At 46.8% G+C, this 17,562-nt stretch overlaps 1 protein-coding gene across 2 annotated transcripts in view; it reads right to left on the bottom strand.

Annotated features, from left to right (window-relative positions):
* The window catches only part of mrpl38 (mitochondrial ribosomal protein L38), a 41,048-nt gene that overhangs the window by 17,742 nt on the left and 5,744 nt on the right, over positions 1-17,562 (bottom strand). The window contains exons 2-4 of one of the 2 annotated variants that reach the window (XM_072483011.1): positions 9,097-9,273; positions 3,453-3,584; positions 131-336 (exon numbers count right to left, since the gene is read on the bottom strand). In XM_072483011.1, the coding sequence (XP_072339112.1) occupies positions 131-336; positions 3,453-3,584; positions 9,097-9,273 (515 nt within the window). The remainder of the gene's footprint in view (positions 1-130; positions 337-3,452; positions 3,585-9,096; positions 9,274-17,562) is intronic. The other variant, XM_072483012.1, reaches the window with a different exon arrangement.

Here is a 17,562-nt window from a genome sequence, read left to right as displayed (position 1 = left end):
ACCGATTGTTGCTAAATTCCATTTTCTTTAATTCAATTATTATATCCGTTTGTTTTTAAGTTGTGCATTCTTCATGTGTAGAGTGGATATGTAGATTACTAACTACACTGGAGATTTATCACTCCATTACCTCTGAGGGTGTGACCACATTCCCGTGATACACCGGCATTGCATCATCCTCATGGTCGTAGTGGATACGCAGCATCACACGGGGAACGAAGGTTGCACTGTTGAACAAATCTCTGTAAACACCATAGTGCTCACCGATTTTCCGCAAGTGGAGAGGACCATTTGTTTTCTCCCATTCAGCTTTCACCTCATCCAGTGGAATCGACACTGAGCAAAGAGAACTTGGTTTAACACCATACAAACAAACCTGCCCGCACTTTGCTATATTTTACATTTACAGCTGCTGTAATGAAAATGCTCTCATTTTGGGCATGTTGCTCAGCTTTGGCTTCCCTCTTAAAGGAGGGTTCAGGGATGAATGCACAGGTACCGACCTAACTCCAACAACCTGCTCAAGACAACAACATACGCAAGGAATTCAGAGAGAAAAGGTGAGGCAGGGGCGGGGAAAGAGTTCGAACTTGTCATAGGAATTTGTATGGAAAGAGGAAGGGGCTGACGCTGGCACCTGAGAACATCACAACACTAACAATGCCACTCGCAATGGGATTAGGAAAGGAAATTTGAATGTTAGCTGTAAGCTGAAGTGGAGGAAAGGGCGCAGGAGGTGGGTCTCAGGGAGAATGTACGGGGGGAAATAGGTAAGAAACCAGAGAGGTGCTGGTTCAGTCACGGTACCTGGGCAAAGGCGAGACTTGGCCTTGTACGCAATGGGAAGCAGTAGAGGTAGCTCAAAATATAGTCTGGGGAGTGGTGGACCAGGATGATCCTCGAGTAGTTTTGCCACAGAAAAGTGCCCTCTGCTCTATTTGTTCTTACACCACCAGGTTAAAGTCCAACAGGTTTGTTTCGAATCACTAGCTTTCGGAGCACTGCTGATTCCTCAGGTGAATGAAGAAGTAGGTTCCAGAAACATATATATATAGACAAAGTCAAAGATGCAAGTCTATACTTTGAATGAGAGTCTTTGCAGGTAATTAAGTCTTTACAGATCCAGAGAGAGGGATAATCACAGGTTAAAGAGGTATGAATTGTCTCAAGCCAGGACAGTTGGTAGGATTTTGCAAGCCCAGGCCAGATGGTGGGGGGTGAATGTAATGCGACATGAATCCAAGGTCCCAGTTGGGGCCGTACTCATGTGTGCGGAAATTGGCTATAAGTTTCCGCTCGCCAATTCTGAGTTGTCGCGCGTCCTGAAGGCCGCCTTGGAGAACGCTAACCCGAAGATCAGAGGCTGAATGCCCTTGGCTGCTGAAGTGTTCCTCGACTGGAAGGGAACATTCCCGCCTGGCGATTGTCACACGAGGTCCGTTCATCCGCTGTCGCAGCGTCTGCATGGTTTCGCCAATGTACCACGCTTCGGGACATCCTTTCCTGCAGCATATGAGGTATACAACGTTGGCCGAGTCTGGTTATACACCAGATACATTGATGACATTTTTTCCCTTTGGACCCACGGTGAAGAATCACTGAAACAACAACAGGATGCCATCAATAAGTTCCATCCCACCATCAGGCTCACCATGAACTACTCTCCAGAATCCGTGACATTCTTGAACACACTCATCTCCATCAAGGACGGTCACCTCAGCACTTTGCTTTACCGCAAGCCCACGGATAACCTCACGATGCTCCACTTCACCAGCTTCCACCCTAAACACATTAAAGAAGCCATCCCCAATGGACAAGTACTCCGTATACACAGGATCTGCTCAGATGAGGAGCGTAACAGACATTTACAGACGCTGAAAGATGTCCTCGACGAACGGGATATGGCGCTCGACTCATCGATCGACAGTTCCAACCTGTCACAGCAAAAAACTGCACCGACCTCCTCAGAAGACAAACACGGGACACAATCGACAGAGTACCCTTCGTCGTCCAGTACTTCCCCGGAGCGGAGGAAGTACAACATCTTCTTCGCAACCTTCAACATGTCATCGATGAAGACGAACATCTTGCCAAGCTCACCCCCACTACTTGCCTTCAAACAACCGCGCAACCTCAAACAAACCATTGTTTGCAACAAACTACCCAGCCTTCAGAACAGCGACCACGACACCAAACAACCTTGCCATGGCAATCGCTGCAAGGCGTGCCAGATCATCGACCTGGGTACCACCATTACATGCGAGAACACCACCCACCAGGTATCTGGTACATACTCGTCCGACTCGGCCAACGTTGTCCATCTCATATGCTGCAGGAAAGGATGTCCTGAAGCGTGGTACATTGGCGAAACCATGCAGACGTTGCGACAACGGATGAACGGACAACGCGTGACAATTACCAGGCAGGAATGTTCCCTTCCAGTCGGGGAACACTTCAGCAGTGAGGGGCATTCAGCCTCTGATCTTCGGATAAGCGTTCTCCGAGGCAGCCTTCAGGACGCGCGACAATGCAGAATAGCCGAGCAGAAACTTATAGCCAAGTTTCGCACACATGAGTACAGCCTGAACCGGGACCTTGGATTCATGTCACATCACATTCACCCCCATCATCTGGCCTGGGCTTGCAAAATCCTACTAACTGTCTTGGCTTGAGACAATTCACACCTCTTTAACCTGTGATTATCCCTCTCTCTGGATCTGTAAAGACGTAATTACCGGCAAAGACTCTCATTCAAAGTATCGTATTGCATCTTTGACTTTGTCTATATATATATGTATGTTTCTGGAACCTACCTCTTCATTCACCTGAGGAAGGAGCAGTGCTCCGAAAGCCAGTGATTGGAAACAAACCTGTTGGACTTTAACCTGGTGTCGTAAGACTTCTTACTGTGCTCACCCCAGTCCAACACCGGCATCTCCACTTCATGGCTATTTGTTCTTGCTTCAGTTTAATTTGACTTTCTAACAAAAAACTTGGCTTTTGCCTGAGATTTGGCAACATTTTGTCTGCCAGTCAGTGAGATCGAGTATTACTGTCATGTTTACCTGTAGATACTGATAAGTAGGTTTGTGCTCACCCAGAGCATGCAATCTCCCAAAATGAACTCATGGAAAAAATTCCATTTTGGTTCATTAAAAGTACAATTTTGCTTGCATCCGTTTTGTGATGGGCACAAGAAAATAGTGTTTGGAGAGCAGTAGAATGATAACAGTTCTATGTGTTTTAAATAACCTATATATAGTCTGCCCTGCAGAGGTAGGCAGTGTCCTAAGCCATATACACCATGACCACAGCACAGTTGCAATAATCCCGGAATTGAAGCTCACAAAAGTCCAATGGCAAAGGAGTTACAGATGTGTCTAGGGAGTATATCCAGCCTAGGTTAATTTGTTCGTCCAACCTGGGTCACCCGCATGTCAAACCGGACGTACATGTTCTGTGTCGTGCGGATTTCTCAAGATCACTATTGTTGTGGTTTTCCGTAGCAATGCGCGTACGTTCTTTCAATTGCTTCTTCCGAGACTCTCTAAAATGAGGGAGGCCAATGTCAATTTTCTCCGGAGCTGAAAGGAATTTAAAGAAAAATAATGAGAAGTGTTAGCGAGCGTGAAGTAGAGGTACAAATATGTAGACAGATTATAGAAAAATGTAGGAGCAATAGGGTGGTCGTGATGGGAGATTTTAACTTCCCCAACATTGAATGGGACTCATGTAGTGTTGGAGGCGTAGATGGAGCAGAATTTTTAAGGAGCATCCAAGAGAGTTTTTTAGAGCAGTATGTAAATAGTCCAACTCGGGAAGGGGCCATACTGGACCTGGTATTGGGGAATGATCCCGGCCAGGTGGTTGAGGTTTCAGTCGGTGATTACTTTGGGAATAACGATCACAATTCCGTAAGTTTTAGAATACTCATGGACAAAGACGAGAGTGGTCCTAAAGGAAGAGTGTTAAATTGGGGAAAGGCCAAGTATAATAAAATTAGGCAGGAGCTAGGAAATGTGGATTGGGAGCAGCTATTTAACGGTAAATCCACATTTGAAATGTGGGAGACTTTTAAGGAAAGGTTGATTAGAGTGCAGGGCAGACATGGCCCTGTGAAAATGAGGGATAGAAATGGCAAGATTAGGACCATGGATGACGGGTGGAATTGTGAGACTAGCTAAGATGAAAAAGGAAGCATACATAAGATCTAGGTGACTTAAACTGATGAAGCTTTGGAGGAATATCGGGAAAGTAGGACAAATCTCAAACGCGCAATAAAGAGGGCTAAAAGGGGTCATGAAATATCTTTGGCTAACAGGGTTAAGGAAAATCCCAAAGCCTTTATTCGTATATAAGGAGCAAGAGAGTAACTAGAGAAAGGATTGGCCCACTCAAAGACAAAAGAGGGAATTTATGCGTGGAGTCAGAGGAAATGGGTGAGATTCTTAATGAGTACTTTGCATCGGTATTCACCAAGGAGAGGGACATGACGAATGTTGAGGCTAGGGATGGATGTTCAAATACTCTAGGTCAAGTCAGCATAAGGAAGGGGGAAGTTTTGGGTATTCTAAAAGGCATTAAGGTGGACAAGTCCCCAGGTCCGGATGGGATCTATCCCAGGTTACTGAGGGAAGCGAGGGGCGAAATAGCTGGGGCCTTAACAGATATCTTTGCAACATCCTTGAGCACGGGTGATGTCCCGGAGGACTGGAGAATTGCTAATGTTGTCCCTTTGTTTAAGAAGGGTAGCAGGGATAATCCAGGGAATTATACACTTGTGAGCTTGACGTCAGTGGTAGGCAAACTGTTGGAGAAGTTACTGAGGGATAGGATCTATTCACATTTGGAAGAAAATAGACTTATCAGTGATAGGCAGCATGGTTTTGTGCAAAGAAGGTCATGTCTTACAAACCTAAAAGAATTCTTTGAGGAAGTGACGAAGTTAATTGATGAGGGAAGGGCTGTAGATGTCATATACATGGACTTCTGTAAGGCATTTGATAAAGTTTCCCATGACAGGTTGATGAAAAAAGTGAAGTCGTATGGGGTTCAGGGTGTACTAGCTAGATGGATAAAGAACTGGCTGGGCAACAGGAGACAGAGAGTAGTGGTGGAAGGGAGTGTCTCAAAATGGAGAAAGGTGACTAGTGGTGTTCCACAGGGATCCGTGCTAGGACCACTGTTGTTTGTGATATACATAAATGATCTGGACGAAGGTATAGGTGGTCCGATTAGCAAGTTTGCAGATGATACTAAGATTGGTGGAGTTGCAGATAGTGAGGAGGACTGTCAGAGAATACAGCAAAATATAGATAGATTGGAGAATTGGGCAGAGAAATGGCACATGGAGTTCAATCCAGGCAAATGCGAGGTGATGCATTTTGGAATATCTAATTCAAGAGTCAATGGAAGAGTCCTGGGGAAAATTGATGTACAGAGAGATCTGGGAGTTCAGGTCCATTGTACCCTGAAGGTGGCAACGCAGGTCGATAGAGTGGTCAAGAAGGCATACAGCATGCTTGCCTTCATCGGATGGGGTATTGAGTACAAGAGTCGGCAGGTCATGTTACGGTTGTATAGGACATTGGTTAGGCCACATTTGGAATACTGCGTGCAGTTTTGGTCGCCACATTACCAGAAGGATGTGGATGCTTTAGAGAGGGTGCAGAGGAGGTTCACCAGGATGCTGCCTGGTATGGAGGGTGCTGGCTATGAAGAAAGGTTGAGTAGATTAGAATTGTTTTCGTTGGAAAGACAGAGGTTGAGGGGGGACCTGATTGAGGTCTACAAAATTATGAGAGGTATGGACAGGATGGATAGCAACAAGCTTTTTCCAAGAGTGGGGGTGTCAATTACAAGGGGGTCACGATTTCAAGGTGAGAGGGGGAAAGTTTAAGGGGGATGTCCGTGGAAAGTTTTTTACGCAGAGGGTGGTGGGTGCCTGGAACGCTTTGCCAGCGGAGGTGGTAGAGGCGGGCACGACAGCATCATTCAAGATGCATCTGGACAGATACATGAACGGGCGGGGAACAGAGGGAAGTAGATCCTTGTAAAATAGGCGAGAGGTTTAGATAAAGGATCTGGATCGGCGCAGGCTGGGAGGGCCGAAGGGCCTGTTCCTGTGCTGTAATTTTCTTTGTTCTTGTTCTTTGTGTTGTCACACCATGCAATTCAAAACATTTTGCTGTTTTGCTGTCTACTAGTCATGGAAAACTTGAAAGTAACAACTGCAAAATTATGTCAACGGAAAAAACATAGTTTAATTATCCAAGTAAAATATCAAAGTTTGAAAACATAAATCCCACAGTCTCACTTAACTCCTATGATTCTTCTATGATCTCAAAGTTCCACAAGATCAATGCACTTTGATGGGCAAAGACATATGTTCTGGTAACATTGCAATGATGTTACTGGACTAGTTAGCAAAAGGCCTGGACTAATGATCCAGGGGCACAAGTTCAAATCCCACCATGACAGCTGGGCAATTAAAGTCAATTAATGATATAAATCTGAAATTAAAAACCCAAGCTCAGTAACGATGGCCATGAAACTACCAAATTTACCTAAAACCAACCGGCTTGCGAAAATCCTTTGGAGAAGGAAATCTGCTGTCCTTAACTGCTCTGGCCTCATGTAACTCCAGACCCACAGCAATGTGGTTCATTCTTAACTGCTCTCTGAAATGTCCTCACAAGCTGCAGCAAACCACTCGGAAATACTATAATAACAATTATGAAAATACTGGATAACCCTGCATCTTTATTACGGCAGCATAGGGCATGGTCCAGGGGCTGGATTAGCACACTGGGCTAAAAAGCTGGCTTGTAAAGCAGACCAAGGCAGGCCAGCAGCACGGTTCAATTCCCGTACCAGCCTCCCCGACCAGGCACCGGAATGTCGCGACTAGGGGCTTTTCACAGTAACTTCATTGAAGCCTACTTGTGACAATAAGCGATTTTCATTTCATTTTTCATTTTCATCGGACCAGTCAAAATCCTCCTCACTAACATCTCGGGACTTGTGCCAAAATTGGGAAGCAGTCCAACAACTAGTCACGCAACAACCTGGCAGTCATAGTCACTGAATGATACCTTATAACAACTTCCTGGATTCCTCCATCACCATGCCTGGGTATGTTATATCCCACCGGCAGCACAGATCCACCAGGGTGGCAGCATACCATGAGGAGGGAGTTGCCCCGGGAGTCCTCAACATTGACTCCAGACCTCATGGAAGTCAGGGCACCAGGTCAATTATGGGCAAGGAAACCTCCTGTTGATTATCACCCTCCCTTAACTAATGAATCGCTCCTCCTCAATGATGAGTTGGAAGAAGTGCTGACGATAGCAAGGCACAGAATGTATTCTGCGTGGGTGGTTTCAATGTCCATCACGAAGACTGGCTCAGTAGTACCACTACTTACTGAGCTGTGTGAGTTCTGAAGGACAGATGGTGAAAGAACCAACAAGAAAAGCCTACTTGATCCTACTCTCACCAATCTACCTGTCACAGATACATCTGCCATGCCAGTTTTGGAAGGAGTGACCACCTTGAGGTAATAAAGTCCTGTCTCCTCAATGAGGATACTGCCCCACCCTCATCGTATGGCTCAACTAGTGTGCTATATAGGTTAGATTCAGCAGCTCAAAACTGGACACGAAGTGCTGTGGGCCATCAGCAACACCAGAATTGTATAAAACCACAATCTAGAATCCCATGGGCCAGCATTTCACTTGCTCTACTATTACCATAAGGCAGGGGACCAACTCTGATTCAATGTGGATTGTAGAAGAGCATGTCAGGAGCAGCACCAGACTTGGCTAAAAATGAGGTGCCACAGAGTGAAGCTACAACAAAAGACTACATGGATGCTAAACAGTGGAATCAGTGCTCCCAAAACCAATGGATCAGCTTATAATCTCCACAGTTCTGCCACAACCAGACACGACTGCTGGTGGACAATTGAATAACTAACCAGAGTTCCAGAATATCCTCACCTTCATCGATGTGAAGTTCATGACATCAGTGTAAAAAACAAGATTAAAGCATTTGCAACCACTTTCAGCCAGAAGTGCTGAGTGAATGATCCACCTTGTCCTTCTTCTGAGGTCCCCAGCATCACAAATGTCAGTCTTCACTGTACATGATATCAAGAAACAGCTGAAGGCACTGCAATGGCTATGGACCCTGCAAACATCCCAGCTGTAGTACTGAAGGCTTCTGTGTAGGAACTAGACAAGTCTCTAGCCAGTCCAGTACAGTTGCCACACTAGCATCTACCCGAACGTGTGGAAACCTGTCCAGTGTCCTGTCCACAAAAGGCAGGAGAAGCCCAATCCAGCCAATTGCTGCCCATCAGTCTATCCTCAATCATCAGAGTTGTCCAGACAAGTGTAGATCATTGTCACATACGGAACATGTACCTTGTAGATGGAATCCATAGAATCCCTTCAGTCCAGGCCATTCAACCGATCCAGTCAGCGCCCTTCAAAAGAGCACCCTACCTAGACCCACTCCCCAGTCCTACCCCCAATACCTTGCACATCAATCATGACCAATCCAACTAACCGTCACATCTTTGAACTGTGGGAGGAAACTGGAGAACCTGGAGGAAACCCATACAGACACAGGGAGAAAATGTAAACTCCATACAGTCACCTAAGGCCAGAATTGAACCCGGGTCCCTGGTGCTGAGGCAGCAGTGCTAACCACGGTGCCCCTCTGCCACAGATGGCTTTAGCGAGCCATGAGAGGAGTTACCTACTGCTGAATTCCCAGCCTCTGACATGCACAGTATTTTCCTTCTCATCCCCAGCAACACAATCTATTTTTGACATTGGTCAACTCCACGCCAGAGGAGGACTGCTAATTATGCAGCCCATTATAGGCTAGTTTTGTTAATGGAGTTGAAAGAGGTTAAACTAATCTTGGATCAGTCACACCCATCAGACATTTGCACCGCACTGGCATCAATTAGATATAAGTAAACACCTCAGGACGTGAAATATGAAGGTTCAAAAAACACATCAATGCCATGTTCACTTCAAAAATGTTTTGGAGTGATCCATTTTTCATGTGTAGAATGTAACTTACCAGGTTCTTGCGTGTACTGCTTATACGTCCTCCACCAGGTTGGCTGTTTGCTTTTTTCCTCTGCCAGATGCAAGTACCGTGCATAGCTTCGGTACTTCTCTATGGATTCCAGCTCTGCAACATTAATCGCTTCATTGGGCATTGGCCCCAGTGGAGCTGTGCGTTTACATAACACAGCTGAAAGAGAAAAGAATGGAATAAGAAACACTGCAACAATTTGAATCCTTCGGACTAGCAAAACTTCACAGTTGTAGGTGAGACCTGAGCGGGAGACCAAAGAGTTAAGTTCAACTACTTAAGGTACTGTAATAGAGAGGACTTTAGAGACGACTCTGCCTCAGTTCATCTGCTGTTGAAATTCTCACCCATGCCTTTCTTATCTCCAAACTCAATTATTCAATAAGGTGCTGGCCCACCTCATCACCTGCTAAACTTGTTCATACAAAACTCCTTCACCCATACCTTAAGTCATCCCTATGCCCTCCATTTGGTCCGAGTCAGGAAACACTTTGATGTTAAAATTCTCATCAAAGAACAAAGAAAAGTACAGCACAGGAACAGGCCCTTCGGCCGGCCAAGCCTGGGCCGACCATGCTGCCCGTCTAAACTAAAATCTTCTACACTTCCGGTGTCTGTATCCCTCTATTCCTATCCTATTCATGTATTTGTTAAGATGCCCTTTAAACGTCACTATCGTCCCTGCTTCCACCACCTCCTCCGGCAGCGAGTTCCAAGCACCCACTACCCTCCGTGTAAAAAAACTTGCCTCGTACATCTCTTCTAAACCTTGCCCCTCGCACCTTAAACCTATGCCCCCTAGTAATTGACCCCTCTACCCTGGGAAAAAGTCTGACTATTCACCCTGTCTATACCCCTCATAATTTTGTAGACCTCTATCAGGTCGCCCCTCAACCTCCATCGTTCCAGTGAGAACAAACAGAGTTTATTCAACCTCTTCTCATAGCTAATGCCCTCCATACCAGGCAACATCCTGGTAAGTCTCTTCTGCACCCTGTCTAAAGCCTCCACATCCTTCTGGTAGTGTGGCGACCAGAATTGAACACTATACTCAAATGTGGCCTAACTAAGGTTCTATACACCTGCAACATGACTTGCCAATTTTCATACTCAATGCCCCGGCCAATGAAGGCAAGCATGCCGTATGCCTTCTTGACTACCTTCTCCACCTGTGTTGCCCCTTTCAGTGACCTGTGGACCTGTACACCTAGATCTCTCTGACTGTCAATACTCTTGAGGGTTCTACCATTCACTGTACATTCCCTACCTGTATTAGACCTTCCAAAATGCATTACCTCACATTTGTCCGGAATAAACTCCATCTGCCATCTCTCCGCCCAAGTCTCCAAACAATCTAAATCCTGCTGTATCCTCTGACAGTCCTCATCGCTATCCGCGATTCCACCAACTTGTGTGTCGTCCGCAAACTTACTCAGCAGACCAGTTACATTTTGCTCCAAATCATTTATATATACTACGAACAGCGAAGGTCCCAGCACTGATCCCTGCAGAAAACCAGTAGTCACAGCCCTCCAATCAGAAAAGCACCCTTCCATTGCTACTCTCTGCCTTCTATCACCTAGCCAGTTCTGTATCCATCTTGTCCTCCTTCTGAGGCCCCCAGCATCACAGATGTCAGTCTTCACTATACATGATATCAAGAAACAGCTGAAGACACTGCAATGGCTATGAGCCCTGCAAACATCCCAGCTGTAGTACTAACATAAGAACATAAGGACTAGAAGCAGGAGTAGGCCATCTGGCCCCTCGAGCCTGCTCCACCATTCAATGAGATCATGGCTGATCTTTTGTGGACTCAGCTCCACTTTCCGCCCCGAACACCATAACCCTTAATCCCTTTATTCTTCAAAAAACTATCTATCTTTATCTTAAAAACATTTAATGAAGGAGCCTCTACTGCTTCACTGGGCAAGGAATTCCATAGATTCACAACCCTTTGGGTGAAGAAGTTCCTCCTAAACTCAGTCCTAAATCTACTTCCCCTTATTTTGAGGCTATGCCCCCTAGTTCTGCTTTCACCCGCCAGTGGAAACAACCTGCTGCATCTATCCTATCTATTCCCTTCATAATTTTATATGTTTCTATAAGATCCCCCCTCATCCTTCTAAATTCCAACGAGTACAGTCCCATTCTACTCAACCACTCCTCGTAATCCAACCCCTTCAGCTCTGGGATCAACCTAGTGAATCTCCTCTGCACACCCTCCAGTGCTAGTACGTTCTTTCTCAAGGAGACCAAAACTGAACACAATACTCCAGGTGTGGCCTCACTAACACCTTATACAATTGCAGCATAACCTCCCTAGTCTTAAACTCCATCCCTCTAGCAATGAAGGACAAAATTCCATTTGCCTTCTTAATCACCTGTTGCATCTGTAAACCAACTTTTTGCGACTCATGCACTAGCACACCCAGGCCTCTCTGCACAGCAGCATGTTTTAATATTTTATCATTTAAATAATAATCCCTTTTGCTGTTATTCCTACCAAAATGGATAACCTCACACTTGTCAAAATTGTATTCCATCTGCCAGACCCTAGCCCATTCACTTAGCCTATCCAAATCCCTTTGCCGACTTCCAGTATCCTCTGCACTTTTTGCTTTACCACTTATCTTAGTGTCGTCTGCAAACTTGGACACGTTGCCCTTGGTCCCCAACTCCAAATCATCTATGTAAATTGTGAACAATTGTGGGCCCAACACTGATCCCTGAGGGACACCACTAGCTACTGATTGCCAACCAGAGAAACACCCATTAATCCCCACTCTTTGCTTTCTATTAATTAACCAATCCTCTATCCATGCTACTACTTTCCCCTTAATGCTATGCATCTTTATCTTATGCAGTAACCTTTTGTGTGGCACCTTGTCAAAGGCTTTCTGGAAATCCAGATATACCACATCCATTGGCTCCCCATTATCTATCGCACTGGTAATGTCCTCAAAAAATTCCACTAAATTAGTAAGGCACGACCTGCCCTTTATGAACCCATGCTGCGTCTGCCCAATGGGACAATTTCCATCCAGATGCCTCGCTATTTCTTCCTTGATGATAGATTCCAGCATCTTCCCTACTACCGAAGTTAAGCTCACTGGCCTATAATTACCCGCTTTCTGCCTACCTCATTTTTTAAACAGTGGTGTCACGTTTGCTAATTTCAAGGCCAATGTTGTGTTTGTGTTATAGCTGCTCTCCTATATTTCCTAGTTTTCCATCGCTCCATCATTGACAGCCGCGACTTCAGCTGCCTGGGCTCTGAACTCTGAAATTGCCTCCGCCTCTCCCCTCCTTGACGTCATTCTTCAGAACCCACAACTATGAGCAAACCAATATCTCCCTGTATTAAATGTTGTCTGATAACTCTCCTGTGAAACAGTGGGATATTGTACGACTTTAAAATGCTCTATAAAAGTGAGTTGTTGTTTTGCTGACTGTTTGAACATCTGCCACATCAATGGCAATGCAGCAGTTGGGAAATGTGAGCAAAATAAAGGGCAAATGAAGAGTTGAAGAATAGAGCAGGCTGCAAAGATGAAGGAGGGGTAAGACAAATCTGAAGACCACATCAAGGATTCTGAAGCGAATGCACTGCGTGAGAGAGCAAGGGATTGGGGGTGGGGCATTAGTATAATGGGTAAAGCTTCATGTAGGAGAGGATATGGACTTGGTGTTCTGGAGTGTGTCTAGGGTTGAGCTCAGGAGGCCAGAAAGGCAAGCATGTGGTTGAGGATCTCAAGGGCAGTGAACATAGAACATACAGTTCAGAAGGAGGCTATTAGGCCCATCAAGTCTGCACCGACCCACTTAAGCCCTCATTTCCACCTTATCCCTGTAAGCCAATAACTCCTCCTAACCTTTTTGATCACTCAGGGCAATTTATCATGGCCAAACCATCTAACCTGAATGTCTTTGGACTGTGGGAGGAAATCGGAGCACCCGGGGAAACCCACGCAGACACGGGGAGAACGTGCAGACGCCGCACAGACAGTGACCCAGTGGGAAATCGAACCTGGGACTCTGCCGCTGTGAAGCCACAGTGCTATCCACTTGTGCTACCGTGCTGCCCCGTGGAAGTAAGTTAAGAGCAAAGGCAAGTTTTCCAGGTAGAAATAGGGTGATGGACTTGATGTGGTGTCTTGAGCTCAGCATCAAGCACTGCGAGGATGTCATCTGTCAGCTTGCCTTAACCTAAGGGGTGAGGTGAACATTTTGACAGGGGCTGGTTTAGCACACTGGGCTAAATAGCTGGCTTGCGATGCAGAACAAGGCAGCAGCGCGGGTTCAATTCCCGTACCGGCCTCCCTGGACAGGTGCCGGAATGTGGCGACTAGGGGCTTTTCACAGTAACTTCATTGAAGCCTACTTGTGACAATAAGCGATTATTATTATTAAATAAGATCACGAAAGATGAAATTTTTAGCGACACCAAAGTTGACCCCTAAGTACAGAAGATGGAGCTATTGTAGGGGATATGCTGGTGAGCATGGGACAGCTCGAATTAGACCATAGGAGGTCTGTACCACAGGAGCTGCAGAGCGGGTTTGTACCATTATCCTTGCTGAATGAAGGCTGCAAGAAGTTGAGGGGCAGTATGAGGGAAAGAAAAGAGAGTAAAATTTGTAAATGACTGGTACTGGTCCAAATCAGCTTGGTACATGAATGTTAAGGGGCAATGAAGGAACAGCAAGTAATTGGAAAAGCTAATAAAATGTTATCATTTATCGTCAAGGGAACTGAATACAAAAGTAGGGAGGTTATGCTTCAGTTGTACATGGCACTAGTGAGACCACATCTGGAGTATTGTGTACATTATTATTGAAGGATGTAAATGCACTGGAAGCAGTTCAGATCAGAATATGCTGGAATGGTTGGGTTGTCTTCTGGGGAAAGATTAGCGAGGCTAGGCTTGTACCCATTGGCGTTTTGGAGAACAAGAGGCAACTTAATCAAAACCTTTTAAGATCCTGAAAGAAAGGATTAGTTGGCAACCTAGCTGTGAGAGAACCCTTGGGGATGAGTGACCATAATATAGTAGAATTATTTATCATGGTGAATAGTGAGATAGTTGATTTTAAGACTCGGGTCCTGAACCTCAATAAAGATAACTATGATGGTATGAGGCATGAGCTGTTTATGATGGACTGGGAAACATTACTGAAAGGAAGAACAATGGACAGGCAATGACAAGCATTCAAGGAACTAATGGGTGAACTCCAAAAGTTGTTTATTCCTATTTGGCGCAAGAGTAGAAAGGGAACTGTGGCCAAACCAGGGCTTACAAGGGAAATTAGAGATAGTACTAGATTCAAAGAGAAGGCACACAACTTAGCAAGAAAGAGCAACAGATCTGAGGATTGGGAACAGTTAAAAATTTTGCAAAGGCAGACCAAGGGACTGCTTAAGAAGGGATAATATTAAAATAAGCTAGTGGGGACCATAAAAACTGACTCTGAAGAGAAACATTTATAAAAACGAATGTAGGCCCCTTACAAACAGAAATGGAGGAATTCATAATGGGGAACAAAGAAATGGCTGAGGAACTAAATTTGTACTTTGTTTCTTTCTTCACAAAGGAAAACATGAATAATGTACCAGAAGTTCTGAGAAACATAAGTTTTAGAGTAGCTGAAGGTAATTAGTATTAGTAGAGAAATGATTTCGGAGAAATTAATGGGATTGAAGGTGGATAAATCTCCAGGGCCTGAATCTTCATGCCAGAGTACTGAAGAAAGTAGACCTAGAAATAATAGATGACTGCAGTTTTCCAAAATTATTTGGTCTCTGTATTGGTTCCTATAGATTAGAGACTGTTGCACGATCAACGACCACTAAAGCGAGGTTGTAGTCCAACTGAAGGCTTTAATAAGCTAGATTTCCCCCAGCAGCTCAGGTACAGAATGAGGGCTGCTGGGGTGGCACGGGTTCTTATACCCCACCTATCAGGGCGGAGTTATCATACACTCCAACCAATAGCAAGCATACAGTTTCCACCAATGGTGCTTTAGCCTATCAGGTACCGTAATATCTATAATACCACATTCACCCCCTGTTAAAAAAAAAGAGTCTGGCGGGGGTGGTGGCCAGAAACTACAAACCTAACAACATGGTATAATTAGTTATGGAGGTATCGTAATACCTCCGTACAGTGTTTAGTAACTATTTACAAGTCTGGTAGCTATGTACATTTGATGGTTTATATTTAGATTACAGTTAAAATGAAGCAATCAGTCGATCGGGGGCACTGGTCGTGCTCTGTGATCGTCGGAGCTTCGGTGGTGACTCTGGTGGAGGCTCGGGCGTCTGCGACTCCGGGAGCGTGGCTTCAATCTCCATGGCAGCTTCATCACCCCTAGACGGCGCTGGTGGGGAAAACGGCTGACCTGGGAAGGGAGCGCCTGCGGGGGGCTTCGGTGGGTGGGGGGGGGGCCTAGACGGGGGCGGCGGAAGGACCGATCCTCCTGTAAGGTGCTGCGGTGGAGGGGAGGGTGGGACTGGTGGCTGGAACGTGCATGGGGTTCCGACGGACGCCAGGTCCCGTAGGATAGAGACCGTATCTTGTCGGCCGTCAGGGTACGCCACGTAGACGTACTGGGGGTTAGCATGGAGCAGATGGACCCCCTCGACCAACGGGTCCAACTTGTGCGCCTGCACGTGTTTTCGGAGCTGGATGGGTCCGGGTGCTGCCAGCCAGGTCGGGAGCAAGCTCCCAGAGGAGGACTTCCTAGGGAAGACAAGGAGATGTTCGTGAGGTGTCTGATTGGTGGTTGTACAAAGCAGTGACCGGATGGAGTGGAGGGCATCCGGGAGGACTTCTTGCCAGCGGGAGACTGGGAGGTTCCTGGACTGTTGGGCCAGTAGGACGGTCTTCCAGACCGTTCCGTTCTCCCTTTCTACCTGTCCGTTACCCCGGGGGTTGTAACTGGTCGTCCTGCTCGTGGCGATGCCCTTGCTGAGCAGGAATTGACGCAGTTCGTTGCTCATAAAGGAGGACACCCTATCACTGTGTATGTAAGCGGGGAACCCGAACAGTGCAAAGATGCTATGGAGGGCCTTGATGACGGTGGTTGCGGTCATGTCTGGGCAGGGGATGGCGAATGGTAACCGGGAGTACTCGTCAATCACGTTCAGGAAGTACGTGTTGCGGTCGGCGGAGGGGAAGGGGCCTTTGAAGTCCATGCTAAGGCGTTCAAAGGGACGGGAAGCCTTTATCAGGTGCGCTTTCTCTGGCTGGTAGAAGTGCGGTTTGCACTCCACGCAGATTTGGCAGTCCCTGGTGGCTGTCCTGGCCTCCTCGATAGAGTAGGGCAGGTTGCGGGTCTTGACTAAATGGAAAAAGTGAGTGACCCCCGGGTGGCAGAGGTCCTCGTGGAGGGCTCGGAGGCGGTCCACTTGTGCGGTGGCACATGTGCCGCGGGACAGGGCGTCAGGAGGCTTGTTTAGCTTCCCGGGACGATACAAGATCTCGTAGTTGTAGGTGGAGAGTTCGATCCTCCAACGCAAGATCGTGTCGTTTTTTATCTTGCCCCGCTGTGCATTATTAAACATGAAAGCCACCGACCGTTGGTCAGTGAGGAGAGTGAATCTCCTGCCAGCCAGGTAATGCCTCCAATGTCGCACAGCTTCTACTATGGCCTGGGCCTCCTTTTCGACTGAGGAGTGGCGGATTTCGGAAGCATGGAGGGTACGGGAGAAGAAGGCATGGGTCTGCCCGCTTGGTTGAGGGTGGCCGCCAGAGCTACGTCGGACGCATCGCTCTCGACCTGGAAGGGGAGGGACTCGTCGATGGCGTGCATCGTGGCCTTTGCAATGTCTGCTTTGATGCGGCTGAAGGCCTGGCGGGCCTCTATCGACAGGGGAAAAACTGTGGATTGGATCAGGGGATGGGCCTTGTCCACGTAGTTGGGGACCCACTGAGCGTAGTAGCTAAAAAACCCTAGGCAGCGTTTCAGGGCCTTCGGGCAGTGAGGGTGGGGGAACTCCATAAGGGGGCGCATGCGTTCAGGGTCGGGGCCTATAACTCCATTTCGCACTATGTAGCCGAGAATGGCTAGACGGTCAGTGCTAAACACGCATTTATCCTTGTTGTACGCAAGGTTAAGGATTTTAGCGGTCTGGAGAAATTTTCGGAGGTTGTTGTCATGGTCCTGCTGGTCGTGGCCGCAGATGGTGACATTATCGAGATACAGGAATGTTGCCCGTAAACCGTACCGGTCAACCATTCGGTCCATCCCACGCTGGAAGACCGAGACCCCGTTGGTGACACCGAAGGGAACCCTTAAGAAGTGATAGAGCCGCCCATCTGCCTCAAAGGCAGTGTATTTGCGGCAACTAGTGCGGATGGGGAGCTGGTGGTAGGCGGACTTGAGGTCCATCGTGGAGAAGACCTTATAATGCGCAATCCTGTTTACCAGGTCGGATATGCGGGGG

Source organism: Scyliorhinus torazame, chromosome 18 (genome assembly GCF_047496885.1).
Source record: "Scyliorhinus torazame isolate Kashiwa2021f chromosome 18, sScyTor2.1, whole genome shotgun sequence".
In the NCBI taxonomy this organism is placed as follows: Eukaryota; Metazoa; Chordata; class Chondrichthyes; order Carcharhiniformes; family Scyliorhinidae; genus Scyliorhinus; species Scyliorhinus torazame.
Note: the sequence above shows the minus strand (reverse complement) of the source record. Positions and strands in the feature narration are given on the sequence as shown.